General features: G+C 42.9%; 1 protein-coding gene across 1 annotated transcript; it reads left to right on the top strand.

Moving 5' to 3' along the window:
• The first annotated feature begins 1,063 nt into the window (after nucleotides 1–1,063).
• On the top strand, nucleotides 1,064–6,274 carry HTR1B (5-hydroxytryptamine receptor 1B). Its single transcript, XM_024248727.3, has one exon. The coding sequence runs from the start codon at nucleotides 2,034–2,036 to the stop codon at nucleotides 3,204–3,206; it is 1,173 nt and encodes a 390-aa protein (XP_024104495.1). The 5' UTR covers nucleotides 1,064–2,033; the 3' UTR covers nucleotides 3,207–6,274.
• Nucleotides 6,275–11,249: the final 4,975 nt, after the last annotated feature.

Raw genomic sequence — 11,249 nt, 5'->3', positions numbered from 1 at the left:
CAGTTTTTATTAGATACACTCTAGGTGCCAAACATGGATCTAGGCTCTAGGAATTCGTAGTGGGGATCATTTAATCCTTCGAGCTGAAAATACCTTGTCCTTTCCTGGAGCTTTTCTTCACACTTTCTGATTTGCATTTCTACCCTACATTTGTTTCTGTTGAGGTTAGAGGAGAAACTGAGGACAGGGGATCCGTCCCTGGTCATGAGACCTAGGTACTGGTATTGCATGCTGCAGCTTATGGCTGACATCCCCACATATTAGTTGAAGGCAAAGGAGACACACAAGATGGTGCTGATGATGGTTCCAGTCCTCCCCGCCCCACCATCCCCCTTTATCCTTGAATTCTGATGACCTCCTTTCTAGGTAGGCTGTTGGAAGGAACATGCTCACTGGCAACTGTTTTCCAGAGGCACTGAAGCACTGAGCAGCTGGAACAGGAGGGTGGAGCAGAAGGTTTAATTTCACATACAGTTGGCTTCTGTTTGTGATAACTTCTACATTTTCGCTGATAGCTTTTTCTTTTTCCCTGTTGACTCTTAGTTGAGTGAAAAACACAAATTTCTAAAACTAGATGAAAAAATAGGTTTTATTGTATCAAGAGTTAAGGACGGCAAAGTACAAAATGCAAACATTGGGCCCTCTACAGCGATATTACTGGTGCCTCCTAACCTGGGTGTGGCCATCAGGGCTGGATATGATTTTAGAGCGGAGAGGTCAGAGACCAAGGCTTCCCCGCCTAACACTGGCCTCCTAGGGTGGGAGTGGTAGGCGGGAGCCTAGGGCCAGACTCCTGGACTAAGCCTGTGACCGTGGCTAAGGACATGGGTCTCACTGGAGGTCAGCGCACCAAGCTCCGATGTCCGTAGAGGCGAGAACAGGACGCCTTCTTCCCCTGGCCAGAAATGCAGCTCCAGGTTGTCAGGGCTGGGAGGGTGGCCCGGGGTGGGAAGCGGGGAGATAGGGCGGTAGGACCCGGCGGGAGCTTCCTTGGCCAGGAAAGGAACGGGGCGGGGGGAAAAGAGGGAGGGAGAGAGAAAAAGGGAAGGTGATGGGGAGCGGGCGTCCGCACTCGCGGCGCCGCACGAGTTGCACTGCTCTGGCGGACCGGACCTGGACTCTATATAAAGAGCCCATCTGCTCCGTAGCTCGCACGCTTCTCCCGGGCTGGCGCACGCCGCGCCCCTCCAGCTCCCCCAGACACCTGCCCCTTCCCAGTGTGCCGCGCCAGGTCCTCCAGACCCGCGCACCCAGTGGCATGGCTCCGAGTGGCTCCCGTGGGACCGGGGTGGCGGTGGCGGCGGCGCGGCGCGAGCAGCCGCAACTCCAGCCCCCGTGTCACCCCTTTTATGGCTCCGTCTCCGCCGGACAGCTCGTCCGAGTGGCCAGAGAGTGAAAAGAGAGGGAGGGCAGAGCTCTGGCTCGAGGCGCGGCGCAGCGCTGCTCCTAGACTTCACCCCACCCAGCTCTGGCGGCCGCTGCAGCCCCCCAAAAGTGCCCCAGCTTGGGGCGAGGGGTGGGAATGCAAGATCGGGACCTCTCGCTGGCCTGCAAGCTTTGGTCTCTACACCTAGGAAACTACTGTGGGCAAAGTCTGCAGATCCAAGAGCGTCCAGGTTAGGAGACGCTCAGCCTCAAGCAACTGGGGTAAGAGATCCCATTTGGTCAAAGCCTTCTCCTCAAGCAGTACTTCACCCTCCTGCACTAGACGCCTCCAGGGAGCTGGAGCGGAGCAGGGCTCGGTGGGCCAGCTCTTAGCAACCCAGGGCTAAGACCCAGTGTGGAGAGGAACAACCACAGACGCGGCGGCTTCGCCAGACGCTCTGGAAGTGCAGGGGACGCGCCCGCCTGCCTTGGCTGCCGCACCCATGACCTCTAGTTTCAGCTGTGAACCTGGGTGGAGGAATAATTGAGGAACTCACGGAACTAACTATCAACTGGGGACAAACCTGCGATCGCCACGGTCCTTCCGCCCTCTCCTTCGTCCGCTCCATGCCCAAGAGCTGCGCTCCGGAGCTGGGGCGAGGACAGCCATGGAGGAACCGGGTGCTCAGTGCACTCCACCGCCGCCCGCGGGCTCCGAGACCTGGGTTCCTCAAGCCAACTTATCCTCTGCTCCCTCCCAAAACTGCAGCGCCAAGGACTACATTTACCAGGACTCCATCGCCCTACCCTGGAAAGTACTGCTGGTTATGCTACTGGCGCTCATCACCTTGGCCACCACGCTCTCCAATGCCTTTGTGATTGCCACAGTGTACCGGACCCGGAAGCTGCACACCCCGGCTAACTACCTGATCGCCTCTCTGGCGGTCACCGACCTGCTCGTGTCCATCCTGGTGATGCCCATCAGCACCATGTACACTGTCACCGGCCGCTGGACACTGGGCCAGGTGGTCTGTGACTTCTGGCTGTCGTCGGACATCACTTGTTGCACTGCCTCCATCCTGCACCTCTGTGTCATCGCCCTGGACCGCTACTGGGCCATCACTGACGCCGTGGAGTACTCAGCTAAAAGGACTCCCACGAGGGCGGCGGTCATGATCGCGCTGGTGTGGGTCTTCTCCATCTCTATCTCGCTGCCGCCCTTCTTCTGGCGTCAGGCCAAGGCCGAAGAGGAGGTGTCGGAATGCGTGGTGAACACCGACCACATCCTCTACACGGTCTACTCCACGGTGGGTGCTTTCTACTTCCCCACCCTGCTCCTCATCGCCCTCTATGGCCGCATCTACGTAGAAGCCCGCTCCCGGATTTTGAAACAGACGCCCAACAGGACCGGCAAGCGCTTGACCCGAGCCCAGCTGATAACCGACTCCCCCGGGTCCACGTCCTCGGTCACCTCTATTAACTCGCGGGTTCCCGACGTGCCCAGCGAATCCGGGTCTCCTGTGTATGTGAACCAAGTCAAAGTGCGAGTCTCCGACGCCCTGCTGGAAAAGAAGAAACTCATGGCCGCTAGGGAGCGCAAAGCCACCAAGACCCTGGGGATCATTTTGGGAGCCTTTATTGTGTGTTGGCTACCCTTCTTCATCATCTCCCTAGTGATGCCTATCTGCAAAGATGCCTGCTGGTTCCACCTAGCCATCTTTGACTTCTTCACATGGCTAGGCTATCTCAACTCCCTCATCAACCCCATAATCTATACCATGTCCAATGAGGACTTTAAACAAGCATTCCATAAACTGATACGTTTTAAGTGCACAAGTTGACTTGCCATTTGCAGTGGGGTCGCCTAGGCGACCTTTGGGGACCAAGTTGTGTCTGGTTCCACAGGTAGGTCGAATCTTCTTTCGCGGTTTCTGGGTCCCAGCGAGGCTCTCTCTCCTGGGCAAGGGCAATGGATCCTGAGAAGCCAGGATAGTCCTGAGAGAGAGCTCTGAAAGGAGAAGTGTTGAAACTAAATGTAGAGCTTCCCTGCCCAGGAGGAGGCTCACTTCCTCCCCTCAAGCCCCGGGCTCAGCACTGACCCTGCGGCAGCCAATCCCAAAGGGGGTTGCAACTTTTAAAAATTGATGATGGAAGGGAATCCCTGCCCTGCTTTGGTATCGTGGATAATGCCCACTAGAAGCAGTGTACTTGTAATTGTTGTCTGAAGCCTGTCTGAGACAGAACTACATACAGCCTGGCAGTACTTGAACTAGACGCTTAATGCCCTGTGTTTTGGGGGAGAACTTTGTGTTACAGCTTAATTTAAGAACAGTTACTTTGGCATCATTCAGTCTTCACTTTTTGTCTATTTAAACTTGGTTGGAGAAACTTGTGGATTTGGTGCTTCAAACCCTATGTGTGGCTTGGATGGCGCAGAGAAACCTTGAAGAGTTAACAGCAAAATTCTGATGCTGAGATCTCTATTTTTATTATACTTGAAACTATATGGGGGTGGGTGGGTGGGAATAGGAGATGAGGAGTGTTAAACTGAGTATCAACACCTTTGATTGTTTGTTTTCTGCAGATTTGTAACTTTGTAATTCCTGTTTAGCGATTGTCAAGCCACAACTCTAACAAACAAACCATTATGTGTGCTAGTGCCAAAGTCTGCAGACTGCTTTATTTTTTCTCTTAATTTCATGTACCTGTCACTTTACACATTTAAATCCCCATAAATGAAGGGTATGATGGGTGACTCAGCCCACACTGCTGCTATATTTCTTACTAATGCAATTGGTAAAACCGATCAGTATTGGAAATATACTGTTTCTTAACAAGAAAAGTGTCTTTATTTCTTATCCAATTTAGTGAGATGTGAAGGAGACTGATGACATGGGGATACTTCTTACACAATTGAGGAATGGGGTGGGGGCAATAGGAGGATGTATATTTTGACTTGTAAAAAAATCTTAAAATGCATGAAACTTTTATCTGATAGTCATTTGCACTCTCCTTCCCATCTGTGATTCCTTGTGTGCTAACATATAAAGAAACCAAAAGAACTATCTTCCTTCTCCAGAAACCTTAAAAATACAGTAAGGGCCCTAAAAACGATATTGAAAAGAAAATAAACTTGTTTCTTTTTTGTTGTTGTTGTTATTGAAGTTTGGGCAGGAGAAAAGATTGCTAGAAAGTGACATATAAGAACTTTAGAAAAGCTTAGAGAAACTAAAATTGAGCCTGTTTTTGTCTTGTTTTTTGTTTGCTTTTTTTAAAAAAAATTGCAGAACCAAACCTTAGACTTACTAACAATCAGGAAACTGGCAAGCTTTTGACCTTTGTAAATTTGTTACCAACCTGATATCTCAATTAATATAATATCTGGAATACTTTAAATTTATCAGTCTTTTCAAATTTCAAGAATACTTAGTTATTTCAAATTTCCTCTGAGAGCTCCCTAATACAGGATAAAGTCATGCAATAAAATATGAAAAAAAATGTATATTTTAATAAGAAGTAGCACTGAGGGATTATCTGCACGGAAAAAAAAAATGTATATGTACAGCATTTAACATGCCAAAGAAAATTCACACTCCTTTCCTCAGAGGGCATTCTGCAGTTGATACCTTTTGTCTGCAGAAGCAAGTTGTCTTTGTGAAATGAATTCACTCCTTGCTTGAAACTCCCCAGTCCTGTTTGTCAGACAATAAATATATTGAGCTGAAGTACACTGCTTGCCTACTGTGCAGACCTTCACCTTGGGTAATCACTCTTGAAAATATACTATTCAAAGATTCACACATAAGCTAACTAAAAAGGGGAGTTTTGATCAATATTTATACCTGTCACTGGTGTGAGAGAAAATTTTAGGCATTAGATTTGCCTATACTTCTGCTGAATCCCCAAGTTTCTTTGTTTGCTTTTTGTGATATTTCTCCTATGGAGGAATGTGCATAGAGCATGGTGTTTGTTTTTATGTTATTAATACTGTGGTCTTCTGTTGATACAGTTGTATTTTCTTTGGTCCTAAGAGGCAATTAAGTCAACTTCTAAGAGCCTTAGGGGGAAACATTAATTGAAACAAATAGCCACTTTCAAATGATTTCTTTATAGGATACCTGCAATGATGGTGTCCTCACATTAACAAAACACAATCAGTTTAGTCAAATGGGTTGTTTGCCATTTTGTAGATTAACCACCTGAATTATTGCTTGACTATTTGGCTGTATTGCCTGGATTTGGGGCATATTGTATGAAATAGAAGCTTGCAAACCCTTATAGTTATAAGAGATATAGAATCATCATTCAGCATTGCACATGATTATGCAAAATGTAGTATTCATCCCAGGGATATGTAGTTAAGACTGTTAAGCTCCTTTTCAGTTACTGTTGCCTATAGCATAGTTTATTTCATAAACTAGGCACATGGCTTTTTTGCAGAAGATAAAGCAGGGGATGGAAATGTTTAACTTACGTAGCAATGAAAGTATATTTTCATTGGCTGTGGTAATAAACAACATTTTCCATATTGTTTAATTGCACAAATTTTCACAGAAATATATGAATGTATACTCATTCAATATTACCAGTATTGTCTTGTGTTTCTAGGAATTTTAGAGTTTCCTTTCAAAAATGGACACTACACCCATGAATGAATGTTTATTGAGTTCAACAAATTTTCTAAAGAACAATATTCTTAACTTTTCCTCTCTATTATCTTAGTTTTGTCTTCTTTAACCAGGAAACCCTAAGAAGATTATAATTCACTGAAGCAGTAAAATATCAGATTATGTGTATTTGATGGAGTTGCTGTGACTGAAAATTGCCTTTGGTATTCCACCTTTCAGGAAATGTATCATTGAAAATTAAATTTAGGAAAATAAATAAAAGTCCTTTTGTGTTCTAAAAAGCATCGGGTAGTAGTTCTATTATTATGGAAGGATTGGTGCCTTGGATTCTGGGGTTGTGTTTAGGAGTTTGACCCTTCATGAGAGAATGACTAATAGTAAATGATACTGTGGCTGCCTGATATGTGCTGCCATGACTTGGGGGATTTAGTTTATATCTGAAGGAAGAATTTGAAAGGAAAGAAATGGATTGTGCTTTCATATTCTGCAAAGAGAGAGGGTTAGACCCACTATCACAAGAGTTTTCCAGATTAGTTTTTAGAGGGGACCTTTAGTCTCTAGGCTAGGTAGTGAGATTCCAAGGACTGTATGGTGCTTAAAATACAGGAGGAACTGGGTTAGAAGAAGACTTAAGAGTAGACTGACCTATCTTAAGACCAGTGAAGTAGGCAGAAAGGTAGCTTTTGTAGTCAGTCCTAGGTTTGAATTGCAAATAAATTATGTTAGAAATATGTGGTTCTTTTTCTCAAATACCGTCTACCTACAAGTTGATGTGAAGGCTTAGAACATGTAAAGGACTTATTGAGATGCCTGACACTTTTTTGGCTCTCAGCAGACAGGACTTCCTCTTAGCCATTATTTCCCATTGTCTCTTTTGTGGATGCACAGTGCCTGTAGCACAGAACAGGGGTACTTGGGAGAAGTTGGACTGGAGAAGATCAAACTAGCCTGAATGGGAAAAACTTGGCAAAAACTAGAAGCGACTGAGGTTTACAGCCTTTTACAACTCATCCCCTGTGCAGGTGACATACAGCCCAAAGAACAAAAGGGAACATGAAGGATGGTTTGCGGTGGCTCTATCGGCCAAGAAGAAATTGCCAAATGTTTAATTATTTCTTATAGCGTCCTTTTATTCACTTTTAAACCCTCTTCCTCTTCTTCCTTGTCTAGAGATTTCTGGCTGTCTTTCTAGAATCCAAAGTCCCTGGCCACATCCACGTTTTTAATTTGCAGCACTTCATTTTTCACTTCTCTGCTTTTTTCTTACCTGTATCAAATCATGATAACCAATAATGATGTTTATGGTTCTTGTTTTAGCTGTGAGGGGCTGATTAGGTAATTAAGGGTTTTCACATTATATAAAAGGGAATTGTTGAACCAAATGAATGTGTAATTGGTGGGGATAAAAGCTTTCAACTGGGGCATCTACTCGAGTTTTCTAAAGGAAAGAGGTTGGTAGAGAAAGGGTGGGAGAAGGGAAGTCTGCACTGTTCATCGAAACCCACACTGGAACAATCCACCAGGGGGCAGAGTGTCCCTGAGATGTTTAGCAGAAGCAGGCGCATACCATTCAGGATCTCTAAATCCCTCTTCCAGGACATTTTGTAACTGATATTAACGCCTCTAGACTCAGTGAAAACAAAGTTCCATGAGTCAAGGGAGAGGAGGTTTGTCGCTGATTAGAAATAGCAGATATTTCAGAGCTGTAAATTCAGGCAGAGGATCTCCAAATCAAACCTAAAGTTTTTCTTCATATATGCAAACTCAGTTTTTTAAATTCATCTCTAGTCCTGATATAATGCTAAAATCTTAGCATTTTAAAACATTGTGACCTTTTATTAATGTGGCACTGAGCGAATCAGAATTTAGGAGACAATGTACCTATTTCAAAATAAAAGGAGCTAATTATTTACGTAAACATGTTTAACCATTATGATTTTTCTCATCACTGTGTTTTTGTTTTCAAAAATTGTTTTGGTTTGAGGTTGATATATCCATAGTTCAAAGGTAGAACACTTGCCGTTTATGACTGAAAGAGATGTCTGGGTTTTTTTTGTTTTTTGTTTTGTTTTGTTCTTTTGGCACAGAAGTAATGTTTATTTATACGTCAGTTTTTCCCAAAAGACAGACCCTAAAGTCTGTGTAATTTTGGCATTTTAAAAACAGGCATATAGAAATGTGAGTACAATCTTATGTTTCACAAAAATAAATTTCAGCATCAGAAAATGGATCACATAAAACGAGAAAATGAGTGAGATTATATCATTGCCATTCTCCTATAACGTAACTGTTACTCTAGCATTTTCATTGTCCCCAGTGGGGAGTTTTCTATGTGCCATTTCATATGTCTGTCAATTAAATCAGAATTTTAAAGTCAACACTCATATTTTAGGATTATACTAGGATTTTCAGTGCTCCCTGAGGGAGAGCTAGTCCCTGGAATTTAGCCATCTGTCAAAGACAGTAACTTAACACTATTCCAAGTATAATTTGTAAAAGAAAATGCCCATTTCTTTTTACTTATTTGTATATATCTCAAAAGATCAGAGAAATCCTTTTCAAAACTACTAAATGACAATCCATATGACAAGAATGGTCTTATAATATTTCCTGTACCAAAAGTGAACAGATGGTGATGAGGGGATCCATTTATGGTAAATGCTTTAAAAATCTACACAAGCCTTGCTTAAATGATGTAAGAAGGCATGACTCACATCCTCTCTGACTCTGTGGGAACATTCCACCCATCGGCCTCTGGCTGGTCATCCTATGTAGGGAGAACCAGATTTCAGGATATCTCCTGCTTACAAGTATGGTGACCATATGTAGTGATGGAACAGTGGTGATAGAGCAGTCCACAAAGGTTAGTTTCCTTGGCCTAAGAGCTGTGCCAACAGTACTATTGTAAACACTCTTGCATGTCTCTTCTAAGCCCATTTGCTTAATTCAGTTTGTGACAGAGTCTGTTGACATGCAGATCCCCCTGTGGTTCATCAGTCCATTTGCTCATTTATAATCGCAATTGGCTCAGGAGAGGGGCTGATCTGATTTTCTGGAGAAACAGTTTCACAGCTCTTCATCTTTCCATCCCAGTCTTGCCTAGCCTTAAGGTTCTTGATGTCCACTCTTCTGCCCTGCCCCTCTAGGCTTTCCCATACAATGCTGCATGTTGGGGTAATCACACAATGGGAAGTTGGGAAGTAGCTACTGGTCTAAAACCCTCCAACATATTGGTGGGTATAAAATGCAAGAGAAAATCTCTGAAGTCAGACAGACCCGACTTTAAATCTAGGTTTTGCTATCATGAGCAAGTTCCTCTGTGATGTAATAATGCACACCTTGATGTTTGAAGTTAAGAATTAAGTAAGATAATGTAATTGTTTTCAACCTTGGCATCACATTTGATTTATCAGGGGAGCTTTTAAAAAAAACTTGCTCAGACCCTGTATGAGATGAATTACATTATATTATTTGCAGTAGGGTCTCATATTCTTATTTTAAAACTTCTCCCTAGGTAAAGCTCTTAGTATAATACTTACCTCAAACAGGATGTATATGTGTGAAGGGGGACCGTGAATGAAATAGGAAGTCAAATAGTTTTGGTTTTTTACAATGGGGCTTCTCAAAATTTACAATGGGCCCATGAATCACCTGAGAAGTTTGTTACAATGCAGATTCCAATTCAGTAACTGGTCTGTGATGGGGCCTGGTATTCTGCATTCCTAATAGGCTCCAGCAGATGCTGATGATGGTGGTCAATGGATCACACTTTGATGAATAAGAATTTCCAGGAAAATATAGCTTAGTTATGCAGCATTGGTCATTGACTATATATATATCTCAACCAAAACAAAAACAATACATAACTTGCAGATGAAAAAATTGTGCTTTTTAATGTACAAAGGTTGTGTTTTCTCAGCTTGTTTACATGGTATTCATATCTCAGTTTCAGCAGCTGTTAAATGTTTCTCCTTAAATGCTTTCTCCCAGATGCTTTAACTCCTCAATCTACACTAAAACAAACTATTCACTTCTGGGTCTGAATCAGCAAAGCATGACCCTCACATTCAGGCCTCTGTTTTTACATAATTTCCAACTAAGGGCTTTGCCTTTTGTTAGAAAAGGAAATTCGTTTGAAAACGAAAGCAAATGATAAAACAACAAAGAAATAACAATTGCTAACATATGGCAAAAGGCACAACTTCCTTGGTGCTCTATTTCACTTAATAAGCCCACTAGGCTTCCTTTTGTTAATACATATGCATGCATACTCCCACATACACATTTATATGTTATATAGATATTTATGTTTTGTGAACAAAAGCAACAATTTAATCAAAGCTGCAAGAGGTGTGCTTTCATCCATTAATTTTATTATTATTGTCTTTTAGAGACGTAATACTCAGAGCAGTGATCCAGCAACTTTTTGATTTTATAGAAAGCCCCTCCTCATTTTAAATCTCCAAAATATTTTGTGAGTATTTTTCATGGAAAGTAATTTAAACTATTTAATGGGAAATGTTTGTCAACTTCTTGGCATCTGCCTATAAAACCAAAAATTGTTGTTTCCTAAGCCTAGGTTGGGAATAAAGAATCAAAGGATCTCACTTCAGAAAAGATCCTTTATTTTATTTATTTTTTTTTTACTTGTGTTTTAAGTTGTGGCCAAGTAGGTCTTTATTCAGCATTACAAAACAAAGTTAAAGGTCCTTCATCTCTTCCATGAACAATTATGATGCTTCAAGTTTGATTCCAGAAAAGACACATTGCTGGAAATTCAACTGTTTTAATTCAAAGGAGCAGCAGCTGGGGATGGAACTGGCATGACTGAGCACTTACTGTGTGTCACATACTTAAATATCCACTCACCCCATTTAATCATCATAACACAATCAGGAGGCAGGTATTATATTATCATCCTCACCAATCAGGTAGTATGACAATTTGATCCAGTTTTTCAGGTTACAGGGTTATGACGACAGCCCCATTTGAATACTTTGTATGCAGATTTTAAAAGGAAACTACATTATTATGTCTGTTTCACTCAGTCTTTGAGAATAGTGGTTTTTTTAAAATGCTATTCTGAAGCATTAAAGTAGAATAGAACTTTAGGGATGTATTTCTAAGTACAACATTGTATCTAGGGAACATGGGTTTCCTCTTGGGCTGCTGCCAAACATCTCCCCCTCCCTGTCTGACTCCAACCCTAATCAACCAGGGCACATATCTTTCCTCCTGACATCTTCCAGGGAAGTT

The sequence above is a fragment of the Pongo abelii genome, chromosome 5 (genome assembly GCF_028885655.2).
Source record: "Pongo abelii isolate AG06213 chromosome 5, NHGRI_mPonAbe1-v2.0_pri, whole genome shotgun sequence".
Lineage (NCBI taxonomy): Eukaryota > Metazoa > Chordata > Mammalia > Primates > Hominidae > Pongo > Pongo abelii.
Note: the sequence above shows the minus strand (reverse complement) of the source record. Positions and strands in the feature narration are given on the sequence as shown.

Bases quoted from the DNA above. Each gene is read 5' to 3' on its own strand.
- HTR1B (XM_024248727.3), top strand. From the start codon at position 2,034: ATGGAGGAACCGGGTGCTCAGTGCACTCCACCGCCGCCCGCGGGCTCC.